Source organism: Podarcis vaucheri (assembly GCF_965113315.1).
Source record: "Podarcis vaucheri genome assembly, chromosome: 13".
In the NCBI taxonomy this organism is placed as follows: Eukaryota; Metazoa; Chordata; class Lepidosauria; order Squamata; family Lacertidae; genus Podarcis; species Podarcis vaucheri.
This window is the reverse complement of record NC_138751.1, coordinates 20,340,765-20,360,146: the sequence shown is the minus strand read 5'-3', so window position 1 is coordinate 20,360,146 and position 19,382 is coordinate 20,340,765. Positions and strand designations below refer to the sequence as shown.

At 49.1% G+C, this 19,382-nt stretch overlaps 2 protein-coding genes across 4 annotated transcripts in view; both read right to left on the bottom strand.

Annotated features, from left to right (window-relative positions):
• Window positions 1-3,507, bottom strand: part of SYT5 (synaptotagmin 5) — a 30,812-nt gene extending 27,305 nt beyond the window's left edge. Inside the window, exon 1 of the mRNA XM_082197065.1 lies at window positions 3,401-3,507. The gene's annotated coding sequence lies outside the window, so the exon portion shown is untranslated. The remainder of the gene's footprint in view (window positions 1-3,400) is intronic.
• A 6,274-nt stretch (window positions 3,508-9,781) lies between these two features.
• PTPRH (protein tyrosine phosphatase receptor type H) overlaps window positions 9,782-19,382 on the bottom strand; it is a 38,661-nt gene continuing 29,060 nt past the window's right edge. Inside the window, exons 11-19 of one of the 3 annotated variants that reach the window (XM_082196910.1) lie at window positions 19,146-19,193; window positions 18,875-18,965; window positions 17,291-17,381; window positions 16,477-16,553; window positions 15,201-15,335; window positions 14,015-14,137; window positions 12,144-12,304; window positions 11,667-11,802; window positions 9,782-11,030 (exon numbers count right to left, since the gene is read on the bottom strand). In XM_082196910.1, the coding sequence (XP_082053036.1) occupies window positions 10,893-11,030; window positions 11,667-11,802; window positions 12,144-12,304; window positions 14,015-14,137; window positions 15,201-15,335; window positions 16,477-16,553; window positions 17,291-17,381; window positions 18,875-18,965; window positions 19,146-19,193 (1,000 nt within the window). In that variant the 3' untranslated portion in view covers window positions 9,782-10,892. The remainder of the gene's footprint in view (window positions 11,031-11,666; window positions 11,803-12,143; window positions 12,305-14,014; window positions 14,138-15,200; window positions 15,336-16,476; window positions 16,554-17,290; window positions 17,382-18,874; window positions 18,966-19,145; window positions 19,194-19,382) is intronic. The other 2 variants (XM_082196912.1, XM_082196911.1) reach the window with 2 other exon arrangements.

Below are 19,382 nucleotides of genomic sequence, written 5' to 3'. Positions count from 1 at the left end.
TAAGGAAGTGGTGGAAGCTGACAGCCAGCTCCTGCCTCCCCCCCTTTAAGTAAGAAGGCAGGCAGGTGGAGACAGACTGAGGGCAAACTGAGATTGGTGGGCAATGCCCCATTTGTCCTACTAGAGCAGCCTCCACTGAATTAGGAAGCTGAGTGCCCCTCTTCACCTCACCTGCTCTAATTCACTCCCGTTGAAGCTAGTTTCAGGGGCTCACTCCTCAGATTTTACTGCAAGCTCTGAGCTCAAAGAAAACCATTGCACAGTGGAGACCTGCTGAGAGTCCAAGCAGAGACTCCAAGCACAGAATGAGAGAGAGAGTCGCCAAAGGAGCAGAGATGTAGTTTCATTCATGCACACACACAATGTACCGTATTTTCTGTGTATAAGACACCCCCATGTATAAGACTCCAAATTAAGAAAACACCCCTCAGCACTAACCATGTATAAGACGAGCCCCAATTTTAAACCTAATTTTTTGGTTAAAAATAATAATCTTATACACGGAAAATTACGGTAAATGCCTGGCAGAGGACTGGGGTGGCTGGCTTGGTGATATGGGAGCATTCACAGCAACTCTCTCCATCTCCTTAGGAAAACTATGGCAACCCAATGCAAGCCTCCTCTTGGAGCCATCTGCAGGGACACACACGCACACCAAGCGCAACACGCCCTTTGCACAAGCAAGGTCTGCATCCCTCCCTTCCACCTGCTTCCAAGAGTAGAGCATGCACAGAGTGCTTAAGAGTGAAAAGAAAGAGGTGTGGTGGGGGCATCTCCCATCCTTTCAGAAGCCGCATGTCACAAATCTAGGAGCCCTTGGCTCACAGCCCTACGGGAATAGAAGCATGCTGAAATGTTATCCATGTTAATGGGTCAGACGGTTAATAATTTTTGAAGCACTGCGTGGCCTTAAAGCTTAGCTGTGCCATGGCAGAATGTTCCCATTTTACAGATGAGGGACTAAGTGACTTGTCCAAAGACTCAATAGCTGGTTCCCCGCCTCCCTATTTTCTACCCATTGTGTCACTCCAGTTTTCACCCCCAAAAATGAAGTCCTGACTGCAATTGCTGTCCTCAAAAGCCAACTCACCTCCTAATAAGTGGGAGGGACGATAGCCCATCCCTCGGTTAAAAGGCTCTCCAGATCTTTCTCTGCCTGAGAGGCTTTATCTCAATGCCTGGAAGAGCTCTCTCTGTCTGCTTAATTTCTGCATATCATGCTCTCAAAGAACCAAGCCAGTTGTTTTGCTTGTTTCAAAGCAGCAATCCTAACGGGCTTGTTGTATTGTGTTGCCTTCTTTTTGATGGCTGGATTGCTGTGCTTCTAACAGTTGAACCACAGACACAAAGTTAATGCGTGGCCCCACACCCAGCTAACATAAGGATGCAATGAGGAGAAAGCTTCACCTGTTGAATTCCTTGCCTGTCAAAGAGGGGTTAAACAGCCCTGCCATGAACAAAGGTGAGAAGCCAAAGCAGACGTTGAAATTTAGCACTCCTTTCTTCCAAGAATGTATTTCCCTTGCTAATTACAGGTTGGGCGGGGGAGGGGGGGTGTTGATTGGTACTCAACAGCTACTCTGGCAACATGTTTCCAATTAATCCTGGTGAGCCCAAATCGAAATTAATCCCTTTTAATCACTGTCACTGAGCTGAGCTAACAGCAGTCGTTAGAACATGATACTCTTAATCTCTGGGTCGTGGGTTCGAGCGCCACGTTGGGCAAAAGATCTCTGCATTGCAGGGGGTTGGACTAAATGACCCCTGGGGTCCCTTCCAACTCTACCATTCTATGATTCTATGATCCAGTGTGATATTGGCCTTCCCCATACAGAGCATGCACGTGTATGGGTAGGAGAGGGAGAAGATGGCAAAGCAGGAGATTTAGTGTTTCTTAACAGGGGCCGATCCTGCCTGGACACCCTGAAACGCCCCCTCCACCCTCAGCCAGTCTAGCATAGTGGTTAGGGGGCCAGAGGGCCCTGGGGAGGCCTAGGTTTAAATCTCTGCATTTGGCCAAGGATTTAGCTGGGTGGCCTTTGCGCAGTCTCCATCCTAAACCTACCTGTTGAGGTAGCTCCCAGCTTAAATTAGGGAGGAAGCCACAATGGACAACACTTGGAACTCTTTGGAGAAAGAGTGGAAGACTAATGACTGCCTGCCCCCACTCCCCGCAATTCACTCAGCGATGAGATGCTCTCTTAACGTGTTCAGAAGCACTCTTAGCATTACTTCCTATGCTACAAAGCCAAGGCCTATTACTGAGAGGAGGGCTTAGCCTGCCCTGACGCGTGTCGAGCTGGACGACGCCTCCGTTCACCTCCGCGAGCTGTGTTAAAGTTCCGCCCCGCCCTGGAGACAACAGACCGCAGCTTGCCTCGCCGTGAATTGTGGATGGTACTATAGCAACTCCGATCGGCTCAGACGCCAGACTGAGGACGTTATTGCCAAATGAGCCTCTTTCGACTCCTGCCTTCCCGGAGGATAGCCGAGCCACCGGGGATCCCAAATCCTGCCCCTTACCCAGGCTCCCTGTCGAAGTCTATCTCCCCAAGGAGAGGGCAGTTGGATGAGTCCCGCTTTCCCCCAAGCAGTGGCTGTTTCCTTTAAACGCCCCCTCCCTCTCTCCAGCCAAGCAATCCACACACCTCCCTTCCATCTCCTGCACGTTTGGGGGTCGGGAGACCCACATCTTCCCCTCGACACGCACCCTCCCTCTCCCATCCCCGTCAGGGGTTGCTGACTTCCTGTGCGCTCAAGCCTTATAGATGGAGTTCACTTATTTAGATGGGTTTAAAAGGGGTGGGGTGTCATATTTGCAGCCATGCGAGTGTGTGTGTTGGTGGGGGTCAACTGGCCATGCCCCATTGAGCTGCCGTGGGAAGGTGGCGGAGGATTCTTTTAAGTTCGTACTCAGCACTCAATTCTTCAAAATCACAATTGCGCTTTCTGTTGACCATTTCTTCACCCTTTTCGATGCCAAGCGGGTCTTGCCTGGGCACTAACGCCCCCCTGGGCCTCAGTCTCCACCTGGCATCGCTTGGGTAGGAAAAACAAGGGAGCGTCCTCCTCTGCTTCCACCTCCCACCTGGTTCCATCCGCTGTGCAAAGCTCGCCGGTCACGTCTCCCTGTTCGTCCTGGACACAGGTAAGCCACCTGCCATTGTTCCCCAAGCTCTGGGGAAAGCGGCCCCCTTCCGGGGGAAGGGGTTCCCCCCTCTGTTCCCAAGAGCCCATCCTGCCCATCCCATCCTCTCTCCTTGATGGCTAGAGAGAGAAAGATATATCCTCTCAGGAAAGAGAAATTCAGCACAACTCATAATCTCTTGGGTGTGGAGCCTCTCTCTCTCGCACAGCAGTTCTGGCTAGAAAACCGAAGTCCCAAAGGGACGCATCTTACCCTTTTCTCTTCCCGCTTTCTCGGCAGAAGAAGTGAGGTTTGCTGGGCAGATCAAAGGCAAAGATCGGACGGAGGCAAATCAAAACAGTTCTTCTTTTGAAAAGGAGCAGCGCGAGCGAGGAAGAGCGCAGGCTGGTAGCGTTTCGTGCTTGTGTGTTTGGGGAGAGCGAGAGCGCAAAGGAGCTGTCCGCTTTCCGTGGTGCTGAAACGTTGCTGGCTGCGGGGTGGGGCCGGGAAGGAAGAGGTGGGGTTAACTAGAAAAGTGAAGAAAGGAGGGGTCGAGGGGTGTGTGTGTGTGTGTGTGGCGGGGGGCGTGGCGGGGCGGAGAAGAGATCTTCGAAATGGCGAATTGAAAACAAAGCCAGATCAGTTCTTAGAAGCGTTCAGGTGTTTGTGGGTCTAACGCCGGAGGGAATCTTTTGAAAGTGATGATAGGAAGATGGCGGGGGCGGGGGCGGAACTAGCATTAGCAGGTGGAGACCCACCCTATTGTTTAGGTCTTTGTGAGAAAAGGACCGAGCCGGAGTGAGCTGTCAGTCTGCCATGGGGGGGGGGAGCAAACCCAGATATTTATAGATATAGCCATATTATACCCGCAAACTTCAACCAGTTTCAAACAAGAGAAAATATGGCTTCCTCCTTGCACTTTGCGCCGCCCTTCAACAAATGCAACAGCGATCTGCTTAAAAATCCACTGGATACTCTCCTAAACACAGATAAAAGGGATCCTTGCGAGGAACATGCAAGCGATTTAAGTTGCAGGAGGTGCAAATTCGGCCACTACACGGTCCGTATGCGAGAGGTGTGTTTGTGTGCATCTCGGCATGTGGGGAGGGCCCTAGTTCGATGCGAGAGCATCTGCCTTGAATGCAGAAGGTCTCGGGTTCAAGGTAGGGCTGGGGAAAACTTCCTTCCTGAAACCCGGCAGAGCCGCTGCAAGTCACTGTGACGGATACTCCCGCTGGATGAACCAGTGGATCTCAGTATAAGGCAGTTTTCTTCTATGTGCCTGAGACAGAGAGCTATAAGATCGCCTATAAGCCACCCTTTACCCACCATGCCATAGCAGCCACCAGGTAGGTTAAAAAGACAGGCTAGTTGGGGGAGGGGGTCGGTCTATGCCCACCCCCTTCACCAAATGGTGCAGAGATTTTGAGCTGCTAAGCACTGCACGGCGAAAGTCACCTCATCGGGGAAGATTCAGCAACACCCAGAGGGTGATTGCCTCCGGAAATTGTTTATATTGTAGGCTGGAATCTAATCTGTTGAGCCAGGGGAGGGTTAGGATTCTGTTTGGGACGCATCAGATACACAGGTGAATTAATGTCCGGTGAAATAATGTCCGGAGAATCGTGAATTAATGTCAGTTAACGAGGATGTGTATGTGTGTGTAGAAAGAGAAATATTGAAGTGCGTGTGTGTTGTAGAATGATGGGCTTATGGTGGGGGTCAGTGTTGCGGGTGCGCGGAGCTCTCGGCAAAGTGAAGAGGTTTGTCATTCACATCTGCGAGGGAGAAAGGAGCACATTTCTTAATGTGACTATAGCACAGGGTATACAGAAAAGGACCTTCCGAGAGCTGGTTGGGAAAGGCAGGAGGAGACGGAGAGGAAGGACGGCGTTGCTCTTGGCGACAGAAGGAGGGGCGCGCCGCTTGTATGAAGGAGAGGAAGATGGAAGAGGCGTGTGCATGGTTTGGAGGGTGGACACAGTGTGGGAGGTTGTGTGAGATTGGGCGTGTGAGAGAGGAGAGACATGAGTGCCCTCCTGTGGAGAGAGCGAGTTCTGCTACTTACTGTGCCACCAGCGCGACTTGCGCGCGTCCCTGGTGGCCAAGAGTCCCCTGCTGGGAAGCAACCACCAGACTCTGTGCGCTCTGGGGGAATCCAAAGCGAGGACGCCTCCAAGCTTCTAGGCTGCCAGGTAATCACTCTCCGTCTGGATCCCCGCACCGAAAACCCATCTGCACATTCCCCCTGTCCCTCGTGCAAGGTATCCTCGGATCCTTCACGCTTGAAGCAAGGTTTTCCTTTCGGGAGGTCTTGCCGCACCATTTACCTCTGCGAAAGCTTCAGGGCAAACGTCCTGGATCATTTCCAGTCAGTGAACACCCCATAGCTTCATTCTAAACACATGCAACTTTTCATACCACAAATGTGTTGCAGTTCATTTTATATCCCACTTTTGTGTGTGTGTGTGCGCGCGTATGTATATATATATAGAGAGAGAGAGAGAGTGCGCCCCCCTTGATGGCCATGATGCCATCATGGTAAAATTGGGGAAGCATTGCAGAAGAAATGTTTCCCCAATGCTAACAAAGCAGAATAGTGTGTGGATGGTCCAGTGTCAATCCACCACTAAGGCGTGTTATTGTGTCAAAGACATTTTGGTATATAAACAGTATACATTAAAAAAACAAAAGTATAATGTTGCAGAGTACAACCACGAAAACCACACCACCACACCAGTGTAGAGGGGCCTAGTGTTTCATTCTCCTCCTAAAGAATTCAGGATTCATGCTTCCAGCACCCATCCTAGAGAGAGCCCCTTGGGGACCTGGCCGGCCTCCTCCCCATATCCCTTTAGCCGTGCTACAGCCCAGAGTCAGATGTGGTCGTTTGCAAAGAGCCATGACCTGATGTGTAAAAAAATAAATAAATAAAAATAGTGATGAAAGATCTGACAGCACCATGGCAACATTTGGGAGCTGACACTTAGGTTGCCTCAGCAACCAAATAATTCTCTGTCCTTTCCATGAAAGGGGAGGGGGATGATTCAACCAATTTATCTTTCGGTAAGAGAGATGTTTTTAAAATGCCCACAGTCTAACTGGGTGAAGAGGGGCTTTAGGAGATTCCCCAGGTACCTCAGTCCCCGCAGCGTGGGGGGGGCAGAGAGCAGGGAGAGGAGTGTTTGGGGAGAGAAATTAAGACCAGCTTTCTGTATACATCAAGCACCTGGGCTTGCTGGCAGCATGGGAAATTATGTTTTCACTGCTTCTCGCGCAACCCACTGAAAGTAAGTAATTCATGCCCCAGCCGTCATTGACTCACATGCTGCCTAATGTGTTTGTTTAAACTCTGTAACTTGTTGTGTCTTAATATATGCGGGAAGGGTAACGGTGCTAGTCTGCTGCAGCACAAAACAGCTATCTATGTGCACACAAGCACGCACACATAAACACACACAAATGTACCAGCATGTTTTCTATTTTAGAGCTGTGTCATCTAATGGGTTAGATTAATAAAAATATTATAATAGACTAAAACAGATTCGCTGGTTAATTGGATTGCATGTGATTTTTTTAAAAAATAAAATCAATGAAGACGAAGAGGAGTTTGGATTTGATATCCCGCTTTATCACTACCCGAAGGAGTCTCAAAGTGGCTAACAATCTCCATTCCCTTCCTTCCCCACAACAAACACTCTGTGAGGTGAGTGGGGCTGGGAGACTTCAGAGAAGTGTGACTAGCCAAGGTCACCCAGCAGCTGCATGTGGAGGAGCGGAGACGCGAACCCGGTTCACCAGATTACGAGTCCACCGCTCTTAACCACTACACCACACTGGCATAACAGGAATAGTAGGTGGAAGTCATTGTTTCAGAACAGGAGTGGGAACCCTTAGCCCACCTGGCCTGAAAGGGGATCCAGATTTGTCCCTGGGGCTATTTTCCCCAAACTGCAGTTGCTTGCCCACCATCTTGTGGCAGTTCAAGGTTCCTTTCTGTGCCGGCTGGGGGGCTGCTTGCTTTGGACGCAGCTGTTTGTTGCCTACAAGGAACAGGCACATGCAGTCGAAGCAGCAGGACTTAACCCCAGCTCTCTCTCATTGCTTGACAGTTGATGATCGAGGTGGGAGATTAAATCCGGCTCAGTTTGGCTGTGTGCGCCTGTTCCCTGCAGGCAACAAAGAGTTGCAGTCGAAGCAAGAAGCTCCAATCAATGAATCAATCAATAATAAAAAGACATCGACTGAGCAAAGGATATCTAAGACTTCTCCTTCACCTAGCCCTGCCTGTAAAATGTAGCCTCCTTTCCCTTATTTCCCCACATGGGATGGGAAGGGGGAAAAAGAAGTGCTTTGCCAGCCCTATGCTCAGCATTTCCCATAGCACCAACCATAGGGCTGGCAATGCCTCTTGTGCTGGCAAGGCCCCTACCTAGCTGACTGTTGGGTGCCTGGGAACTCTGTGCAATGAATTTTGACAGGTGGGCATCATGGCCCGCCTATCCATCACGCAACGTCATGCCGGTTGCACCTGTCTGCCTAAGCTGGCCCAAGCAATGGGGCCTGAGAATGATCTGCCCCCCAGGACCAAAAAGGTTCTCCATCCGTTTTAGGATAAGAGCTGCCCTTTCTCTCTCACATTCACAAAGGTAGTCTTTCTCTATGGGGAGCAGCCCAGCAGAACTGGGCTTCTAGCTTGGTGGTACCCACCCTTTGGAAGTCCCTCCCATGGTGCACCAGGCAGGCACGCTGCCCCTATTGCCCTTTTGGCACCCGTTGAAGGCCTTCCTTTCCCAACAAGCCTTTTACAGCCCTTCCCTTGTAATGATGGAGAGATAGAGACCACAGACCATGTCCTTTTATGATTCCCCATCGCCAAAGAATTGATGCTTTTGAATTATGGTGCAGGAGGAGACTCTTGAGAGTCCCATGGACTGCAAGAAGATCAGACCTATCCATTCTGAAGGAAATCAGCCCTGAGCGCTCACTGGAAGGACAGGTCCTGAAGCTGAGGCTCCAATACTTTGGCCACCTCTTGAGAAGAGAAGACTCTCTGTAAAAGACCATGATGTTGGGAAAGATGGAGGGCACAAGGAGAAAGGGACGACAGAGGATGAGATGGTTGGACAGTGTTCTCGAAGCTACCAGCATGAGTTTGACCAAACTGCGGGAGGCAGTGGAAGTCAGGAGTGCCTGGCGTGCTCTGGTCCATGGGGTCACAAAGAGTCGGACACGACTAAACAACTAAACAACAACAAAAATTACCAAGATGCTCGTACAAGACCATTGCCCCATTTCTTAGAAGAATGCCCAGAAGTTCTAGTTTGGAGCTGTCCAGTTTACTTCTAGAAGACGGAAAACCAAAGATTACAGCATGAGTTGCAAAATTTTACACGACAACGTACGAAATACATCAGTCATTCTTGCCTACTGGGTCTACATAGACTTTCTATCTCTTTTTCAAGTTATTAAATCTTCAGTTTTGTTTACCTACCATTTTATTTCTCTCTATTTTATCCACATTAGTATTGGTTGTATTAAATAGAGTATGCTCATTTTTAACCGTATAATAAATTATACTCCATCCATCCATCCTTTTTGTTTTTACATATGGAATTGTTTTTCATTGCAGATTGTTTTTGCTGTGAAATTGTTTTGAGATCTTTTATGGGAAGTGATTCATAAGTGGATTCAGATAAACCATCTAAAAAACCCAAAATAAATCAGAATTATGCTCCCCCTTTGGTATTGGCTTACTCATACGCAAATCAATGTAGATTTAATCAACTGATTAGCTGACCCAAATGCACGCAGTGATCCAGCTGTGGCTGCAATCCTACACCTCCAGCGAAGTCTACAATCAGTGGGGTGTCCATTTGTAAAATTTCTTCGGTTTGGCGACAGCCCTAATTTGTATAAACAATGACTTGTAAGTCCAGCAAGAGAGAGAGGCTGTTGACATTTGTGATGGGAGGGAAACTGACAGGGTTTCAAGGCATGAACCTGAGAAGACGAGGCATCTGGAATACCAGAAGCCATGAGGAGGTTTTATCTACTGAGGATTTTCATACTGAATTTGCACCAACACCCTTTGTATGACCTGTCTTTGAAAATCCTGTGGGCAAGCTGTTGCCATCCTCATCTTGGCTCTGGTTGTTGTGGGGATTTCTGCACAGGGCTTGTGCGAATCTGCACTCCTACGGCAAATGAGAATCGCCTCTCTGGGATGATACAAGAAATCTTTTGAAAACAGGGAAAGAATTTCACCCTCTCCAATTCCTTCTGCTTTTGTTCATTACTTTTTTGCTTTTGTTTCATTACTTTGTGAATGGCATTCCCACCCGCCTACTCGATCTATCTTCACAACAACCCTGGGAGGTACGTAGGTTCAGCTTGGACAAAACAGTGGGCATGAGATGGCGCAGGCCCAGTGAGCTTCATGGCTGTACCAGAGGCTCCTGAACCAAAGATTCTTCCTGTAAACACTACAGTGGATTTCATCAATATGCTGTCAATATGCAACAAACATGCGGGCCACTTAATCTGCTTGTGGTTTAGTCAATTTTATCTTTTATTTATTTATTGCATTCATTTTTCACTTTTCCTCCAAGGAGCTCAAGGTGGAGTACATGGTTTCCTTCCTCCCCATTTCCCAGGTCATCGTCCGGCACACTAACCCCTCCACCACACTGGCTCTCAAGTCCAGTGCTGTGGACCTATAGACAAAGTTGAATTCGTTTCTTCTTGGGGTTTCTTCTTGGGAATAATAGAATTTGAAGGGACCCTAGGGATTATCTAGTCCACCCCTCCACAACGCAGGAATATGCAGCTGGCCCTTACAGGGATTGAACCTGCAACCTTGGCATTATCAGCGCCATGCTCTAACCAACTGAGCTAAGTGGGTTTGCCTTCTTATAGATAGGACAAGTGGTTGCCAATCATCGCCCATTGTTTGCTCTCTACGCTACTGGAGGCTTCCCTGCTTTTGATTAAGCTTATTATAAGTTTCTTCATGATAGATCCTGCTAATTTCATTTGCTAGATGCATCTTCTTTCGCTCTCCCCCACCCACTTTAACCCCTGGTCAATCCAGAGGTGACATTAAGCACACCTTGGAATCCTCCTCTACTTCTCCTTACCTTGGGAAGCCTGAGATAGGTTGTTAGAGCGGTGCAGTGGGGAAATGGGGGGCTTGTCCCAGTCCCCCATTATGTTCCCCCACCAAAATTCACCCCCCTCTCACACTTGAAGCTACCATTTGCCTCCAGAGCTTCTACAGAAGAGCTACCACAGTCGTATCCTCAGATATATGCGTGCTGATCGGTTATTTCATTTTATTTGTAAAATTCCGTACCTGCCTTTCACCCATAAAGCCAAAGGACAGGTCGCTGCAAGAGCAAATCTGTCCATTTAGGCTCCTCTCAGCTTCTCAGTCCTAAGCTCCACATTTCCATTTCGTATGTTCCCAACAGATACAACGCGTGCAATTTAACTTCCAACCCACAAAGAGAGAAGGGGGCAGGGACACACACACACACACACACACACACACACACACACCTCATCACTTCCTCAGCTGGCTGGCACAATCATGTCAAAACTGGGCTGGGGAAGGGATTCCAAGTGAGTTTGCATCTCCTCTAGGAACCAGTCTCTCCCTCCCTAGGGAAGCCCATCTCAAAAGTCTGCTGTGGTTTCCACACCCCTTGGGCACATGGGCCTCCTCGGCGCTTGCCGGGAGAAGAAGACCAAAGCAGACAGGCTGTCACACCCGGGAGACCTCGTAGCCTTGCAGGGCCCAGGTGTTTTCATACACTGCCGTGTGCTCTGTCTTCTCACTGTCGCTCTGAGGAGGAGGCTGGAGGGCGTCCAGGAGACATTGGTGAAGAAAGACGAACTGGGACTGCAGAGAAAAGAGGTGTTAAGGCTGTGTGGGATTAGAGCACTGCCAGGAGGACAGAATTTCAACTTGCTTTGTCACATATATAGCTCAGGAAGATTCAGCGCTCTGCCAGGGCAGCTTTGAGCACTTCTTATGTCAAAAAGAGCCCTGCTGGATGAGGCCCAGGGCTCATCTAGTCCCACATCCTGACATCACAGGGGTCAACCAGAGGCCCCCAGTCAATAGGTCGTGCTCCTCTTTACAGATGTGATGGATGGCCCAGATGTTTGCCTGCCTCCTCTTAAGTCATTTAACAGAGAACTGAAGTCTCCAAAGAGAGCCAGAGGGAAGCTGTTTAGTAACTAAAGGGAAAAGGTTAAGTCCAGTCAAAGGTGACTCTGGGGTTGCAGCGCTCATCTCGCTTTTCAGGCTGGGGGAGCCAGCGTTTGTCCACAGACAACTTTTCAGGTCATGTGTCCAACATGACTAAACCTCTTCTGGCACAACGGGACACTGTGATGGAAATCAGAGCGCATGGAAACACCGTTTACCTTCCCACCGCAGTGGTACCTATTTATTTACTTGCACTGGTGTGCTTTTGAACTGCTTGTTCAGGACAGATCTGCTTCACGTAACGACATATTCCGAGCCTCTCACCTCAGTCTGAATCATGAGCGGACGGTTCATCCTCAGCTTCCGAACGAAGGAGAAGACTCCAAGCTCCCCTGTGACCTGGGCTTGGCGCAGCAGGGAGTCCAGGGAGATGAACGTCCCCGTCCGGCCTACACCTGCGCTGGAGAGGTGGGAGAGGGAAGGAGAGGACAGCGTCAACCAAGGCCACATTTATAGCGCTATGATGCCACTTCAAAGAGTCACGGCTGCCCCCAAAGAATTCTGGGAGCTGTAGTTCGTTAAGGGTGCTGGGAGTTGTTAGGAGAATCCCTATTCCCCTCCCAGAGCCACAATTCCCAGAATTCCCTGGGAAGAGGCGTTATGGATAGTTAAGCCACTTTGGGTTGAAGTGTCTCTGCCGTTTGTGGTCCCTCTGCAGCCTCAGTCCACAGAACCTGTGGCTTACACTTCTCCCTGGCTCTCCCCTGCCCCGATCCTCCCTTCCCCTCCTCTTGGGTTTACCTGCAGTGTACCAGAGCTGGCCCAGCGCCTCTGTGCTCCTCTATGTGGGCCCTCACAAGGTCTCGGAAGTGAAGGATGGTGCTTGTGATTTTGGGCACCCCATGGTCCGGCCACGACGTGTAGTGGTAATGTCTGGCCAGGTGGACCTCGGATAGGTTCACCTGTTGGGACACACACACAATTCAAGCGCTTTCTTCAGAGCCACCCCTGGCTTTCACCTCCGTTTCTTTCCAGTTGGCACCTCAACATCCTGAAAGCCGTGGAAGCTCTCAGGTCCTTGTCACACCATGTGGTGATGGGGGCGGGGGGAAAGAGTTTTCGTTTGTTTTTATTTCCAAACTTCTATGATTCTGTATACCGAGGGTGTTTGTAGTTTATTTTGAAGTGGCTCTGTTCTGCTCCCAAACCCAACCACTTGAGCATAGTGTCTGAGATAACAAAGTGGGACCGGCAACAAAATGTTGCAGCGTACCTTCCTCGCCCGCTGTCAGGGCTGGGCCAGGAGGTGGAAATCAGGTTCTGTGGGACGAGCCAGTGGTTGAGATAGAAGAGTAAACTACAACCGGAGGATGAACTTCAGGAAGCAGGATCTAGGATCAAGCTGGGATCAGGGCCAAAAACAACCCAATATACAGGAGGCACAGCAGAATTCAGGAAGATCTTGTGGCTCAAGATCAGGAAGCCTCTCTTGTATCCTGCCCAGAAACACCATATAACCCATCTAGGTGGGCAGAGTCAGCCTGGGGTCCCTGAGGGCACAGAACCTGCCACCTGCACCACACAAGGTAACAGTTGTCCACACATCCCAGTGGCTCGTGACACTTCCTAATAGCAGTGCTCTCCCTCAGGGTTCCAGCAAGTCAGTCATGGGTTCCTTGCAAGGGGCTCAAATGCCCCTTCTTCTCCCACTTGCCCTTAATTTCCGGCTTTTTTCTGTATTTTTATCTTGTAAACCACCCTGAGATCTTTGGATGTAGGTTGGTATATTATTATAATTATTATTATTATTATTACTATTACTGTTTTTCAACTAGAAATTGTTTGGGTTTTATAAGGCTGCCCACCCCCCAGTGTTTTAAAGGGTATTTTTGGCTTATGCACGCCTTGGGATTACTTCCACTGGCGGAGGAACAGGAATGCGGGGGGAGCACACGGCGGCACAATCCCAGTGGGGTGCTATTGTGGCTGCCCCCTCCAGCCCTGGGTGCCACGCCCCCGCAGGCGGTGCCCTACGCCCCTGTGGGTGTTGCGCCACGCCCCCAGGACACGCACCACACCCCTGCAAGAGGTGTGCTATGCCCCCAGGACACGCCCCATGCCCCCCAGGACGCACGCCAGCCACGCCCCTGCCTACTCTCCCCCCCCCCGTCGGAGCTTGGAGCTCCGCCACTGATTACTTCCCTCTTGTCTCTCAGTGACTCCCTTTTATTTTGTTGAGTTCACAATTAGAAGGATTATTTCATTATTATCATTTCTAAAGGGATATCTTTAATTAAAATTATGACAACCAGTACCATTATTATTATCATCACGATTATCGTCACCATTATTATTTATCATCATCATCGTTATTATTAAACAATAACAATTTGATTCACTTCCCAATCGTCACCCTAAGGTCCCAGGATGTGCCCCAGCAATTTAAAATACAACACTAAAGAACAGAAAACTAAGAAAACAAGAGCAGAGTGGGTCTCAAAAATCTACCACTCAGGTGTCAAAAGCTGGAGAAAAGAGACTGCGGAATTGGCAACAGCCTCAGTTGCAATGATAAAGCATCTGGATAAATATCGCTTCACAGGGCAGTTATTCTGGCAGAAACCATTTGGATGGAACGCCGGGGGAGGCGGTCCTGATCCCCGCTCCGTCACCTGCTTGATAGTGAAATCCCGGATGGTCCAATCAGGGAGGATTGTCTCTGTGACGACGGACACTGTGATGTTGTCGTAGGTGCAGGGTGTGTAGTCCAGAGGCCAGTAGCGTTCACATTTCACCTGACCAGAAGAAGGTTGGAGAAGAGACAAGGGGAGAGCCAAGAACATTAGTGGAAGGACTGGCCTTGTGGAAGAGCGGAGCAACTGTCAAACTTTGGTCAGGTTTTGGTTGGGCTGTTGCAGATCAAGGGCTCTGAAGACCAGGTCTACATCTACACCCTCCTCACAGAATCTGGGGAGTCGCAAGCTCTTTGGAACGAGCGGCACACTGTTGCTCCCTGCCTGATACTATCTGCTGCCTTTTACAAACATAGAAAAATGTCCAGACAGATTTCCACCACTTCTAGAGAAGAGAAAAGAAGAAAGATTTGCTTATTTGTGTAAGTTGCCCTCAAACGACAACCTACCATCGAATTGGCTGCTTAGCATCATGGCCTCATCCTGAAGGGGTGGGATCACGCATGCAACTAATTCATAAAGGAGAAAGGAAACAGGGGAAACGATGGCACAGAAGAGGATTAAGGAAGAAGAAGTGATCAATCTCACAGGTATTGGGGAGGGGGGATTTCTATCCCACTGAAAAAACTAGTTTTGAACAACCCCCCCCCAAAGTAGGTAATATTTTGTACAGCCCTAGATGGCTTGCCCCTTTTGAATGGGCAAGTAAAGGTAAATGGTAAAGGACCCCTGGATGGTTAAATCTAGTCAAAGGTGACTATGGGGTGTGCACTCATCTTGCTTTCAGGCCAAGGGAGCCACTGTTTGTCCACAGACAGCTTTCTGGATCATGTGGCCAGCATGACTAAACCGCTTCTGGCGCAACGGGACACCATGACAGAAACCAGAGTGCACGGAAACGCTGTCTACCTTCCCGCCGCAGCAGTACCTATTTCTCTACTTGCACTGGTGTGCTTTCAAACTGCTAGGTTGGCAGGAGCTGGGACAGAGCAACGGAAGCTTACCCCATTGTGGGGATTCGAACCACCAACCTTCCGATCGGCAAGCCCAAGAGGCTCAGTGCTTTACACCACAGCACCACCCACATCCCCCAATGGGCACCCCCAAGAGGCAGAACATTGTTCAAGTGGTTTCCTGACTCCCAGCTAAATAACACAGTTCTCACCCGTCCGTTCTCGGCACAGTTAGTGAGCATGACCACGGTCACAATCTGCTGCTCCCATATCATGCGCCAGAAGTCGTACAGTGTCCCAGGCAGTGGGCCTTGGGCTGCTATGAACTCCTTTTCCCTCTCGAACCCCTGGAGCGAGTAATGAGGAAGGAGAGAGAGGGAGCGCTTTGTGTTAGTACAGAATCAATGGGAAATCCAATGAAGTCACAACGAAGAGTGGCAAAACGTGTTTAGACTGAGAGCCACTTTATGTGGTGGAAGGCTGAAGGAGGCCACATTTCAACGGTGGCTGTGGTTCACACACACACATTCACATGCCACTAATATTCACCAGTTATCACATACGCGGGGATACCACCCCTTCCAGCTCCTGCTCAGTCTGCCCTCAGCTGTCCTAATAGAAGTGTTGCCCAGATTTATGTCATTTGTATGCCTTGCCTTTCCATATATTTATTCAAGGTGGCTGCTAACCAAAAATAAAGCAGTATCTGTACATATAATAACAATTCAAGACTGTCGTCACGCTGCACTTTGCTTTGCCACAGACAAGAGAAACTGGGTTCCCAGAGCTGTTGGGCCTCACAGCAATGTCAGAGGGTGAAGAGGAGAGAACCAGAACCAGAACCAGAAGAGACAGGCAGGTAGACAGCCCTGACAAGTGAGCAGGCAACTAAGGCAGGACGCAGAGGTTTGGTGAGCTTTAGGAGAGGAGGGGGTGCTGTTTTTGGTGAAAGTGGGTGCTGCGTGGCTTTGGCAAAGGGTGGTTGGGGTTGGGTGGGGGTAGATGGGACTGACTGGCAAAGAAAACAAGTGTGCAGCCCCTAGTATAATAGCAATAACGTGTCATTAAAAAATGAAACCAGCTCTTAAAATGACAGAGAAAGCAGTAAGAGCCAAAACAAGGATGGCAACCCACAAAAGCTAGCTGAAACAAAAAAGTTTCCATTGCTTGTCTAAAAGCAAGCTATGAAAAGAGAGAATAAGTGTACTCAAAGTTACTCTGTAGTGAGATGTGCAAAGTCAAAGCAGACTCTCTCTAACCATGAGATTGTTGCTCATTAATGGGAGGTTAATGAACCCTGGGAGAAAACTGGAAACTAGTTGGCATTATATATTGGGGGCTGAGAATATACCGTGCGAAAGTAGAATCCCAAATCTATGCCAAGCTTAACCTAAGCTATAAAGTTTTTGTCAAGGGCGAATCACAAAGGGTCCCAAACCACATCTCACACAAAAATGCAGCCGGGGGGCGGGACGGGACAAGACTCACAGGCATGTAGCTTGCATTGATGTAATCTGAGTTGTGGTCTCCGGATTTGACGGTGAGCTGAACTCGCGAGTGGTCATCTGCAGAGAAGGAACCAAAGGGGTTAAAAGTAAAAGCAGAGAGGGTGAGTTGAAAAATGGATAAAACTGAAAGTAAAGCAGCACCAAATATGGATTTACATAACTGAAAAGTGGCAGGAATAAAGTTGAGCAGCAGAGGCAGTGCGGTGTGGTGGTCAGAGCGTCAGACTAGGGTTCAAATCCCCACTCAGTCAAAAAGCTCCCTTTCTCTGGGCCTACCCTACCTCACAGGGCTGTTGTGAAGAAAAAAATGGGGGGAAACTTATGTATGCCAAATAATTTTTATATCAAATGGGGGTCAGAAAGTGGCAGACGCAGGAATTTATTTATATCCCGCCCTCCCCAGGGCTCAGAGCGGCTAACAACAATAAAAGTAACACAGTTTACATAAAATCACAATACAATTAATAAAAACCCAGCCCTCAAGCGTCAATGCACATTCCTCCCTATGCCAGAAAAAAATATCTTTAGTAGTGGGGAATGAGGCTAGAAGTTTTCCGAAGAAGTTCATTGATCTGAGCCAAAGCCTGCCTTAGCCGAGAATTCTGGGTCAAGGGCCAGATGGTACTCAAGCACCAATGACAGACCCCTCCCGCCTCCTCCTGCTTGAATCTCTGGTCTTTTGAGGTTATATCTGAAACCACCACTCCATAGTGAGATGCTCAAAATTAAAGCAGACTCCTTTTGTTAAGTGCAAGCGACAAAGGAAAAAACAGGGCAGGGGGAACGAAACTGACATGGCAGAACGTTGCTGTAGCGATTCTTGGCTTGATTTTCAGGCCGCTCTGCCACACTCTGGGGTTGTCCTGTCCCCACGTCCTGCAGCTGCTGTTACGTGAAAAGAGACATGGTGAAACAAGAGGCGCAGAGAGCTACGAAACAAGGCGACTCCTTCAGCAAAGCACAAACCCAATGGTTGTTCTCTGTTTCTCAAAATGTTAAGCAGTATATAAAAATTCTGACAAAAAAGAAAAAAAGAATACAGCCTAAGTATTTAAAATAGTGGATATGAAAAGTATTTACCATATTTTTCGCTCTATAGGACGCAATTTTTCCCCTCCAAAAATGAAGGGGAAATGTGTGTGCGTCCTATGGAGCAAATGCAGGCTTTCGCTGAAGCCTGGACAGCGAGAGGGGTCGGTGCACACCGACCCCCCTTGTTCTCCAGGCTTCAGGAAGCTATCTGCAAGCCTTGGGAGAGCGGTGGGAGTGCCCGCCGGGCTCCGAAGGCTTGCAGATAGCAGCCTGAAGCCTGAAGCCCGGGGAGCGTGGCGCTGCACACCCCGGGCTTTGGGCAGCTATCCGCAAGCCTTCAGAGCCCGGAGTTTCCTCCGGGCTTCCAAGGCTTGCAGATAGCAGGCAGCAGCCCGAAGCTGTTCTAGCTTCGGGATGGCTGCGCAAAGCCTCCACAGGTCAGCGGGGTGCCTTCACCCCGCTGCCCTACGGAGGCTACAAAGGATGTCCCCGAAGCTGCGCTCCAAAGGCTTCAGGGATCTTTGAGGCTGGCGGTGGGGGAAAGCAGCGCTTCCCCCCACTGCCAGCCCCACAAATTTGGGGGGCAGCGGCAAGGCTGCACACAGCCTTTGCGCTGTTCCCCGACCTGCTCTTGAACGCACCTTGAACGCACCTTTTTTTAGAGGGGCAGAACAAGAAAAAAATATTTTTCCCCCTCCTGTGCGTCCTATGGTCCTGTGCGTCCTATAGAGCGAAAAATATGATAAATAGTGGATATGTAAAGTATTTAAAACAGAATGACGCCCGAAATATTTAAAAGAGTAACTGAATAGGATCTGGAATCTCTTATATCTGGCAACAGCTATCATTTAATTAGTAAAAGAAACAAGAGGGAAAGGACACACAAGAGTAATGTTTGTTATGAAAGCTGGGATTTATATTCCATTTTTAAAGATCTTCTTGAAGCAAATCAACAAATAGATTCAATAAAAATAATAGAAATACAAAAAAAGAGCACTGTCTGGAAGACGCTTAATGCTACTTTGGTAGGGTACTTTAAACTGGGCTTTATTCTTAATTTCTGGAATACCATTTTCAGTCTAAAACAAGGATGGCAGAGTATTTTCGCTGCGATTTAATTTTAAGTAGACGTATCATAGGAATGTAAATGGCTTATACTCAGTCAGACCGCTGGTCCACCTAGCTCAGTAATGTATACACTGGCTGGCAACAGCTCTTCAGGGCTTGGGACAAGGGCCTTTCTTTCCCAGCCCTGCCTGGCGACGCCGGGGATCGAACCCAGGACCTTGCGCATGCAAAGCGGGCGCTCTGCCCACCGAGCTACAGATGCCACAGCAACCTTGTACCTGGTATTCCTCTGCAAAACCAAAGCCACTGTTGGAGAAGCGCTCGTGGCAGTAAGCTGGGAAGGCCAGCACAGGCACAGAGTCCAGGGCTCTGCAGGGGAGGAAAAGATGGAGCGGTTCTCTCTTTAAATCTCAAAGTTTAAGCAGGCAATACGTAAATAACTGAGCAATTGTGTCGCAGATAACTCTGTTCTGCCCCCGCCAATAAAGCCTGCCCCCCCTAAAATAAATCCTGGCTACGTCCACACACCCCATACCCCTTCATCCTCACCCAGGCAGTCCCATATCTGCTTTCTGTTTCTCCAAGACATTCTTCGTCCTGCAAAGGAGACAGAAAACTAAGCAACGTCTGTCAGTGGCAGGGTTGCCATCTGTCCTCTTTTCCCAGGACACGTCCTCTTTTTCAGGGGTAAAATTTCTGTCCGGGTGGATTTTTGTAAAATTTGCCAAAATGTCTTTCTGGATGAGACATAGACATAACTGGTGGCTGAAGATTTGCTTACCTCTT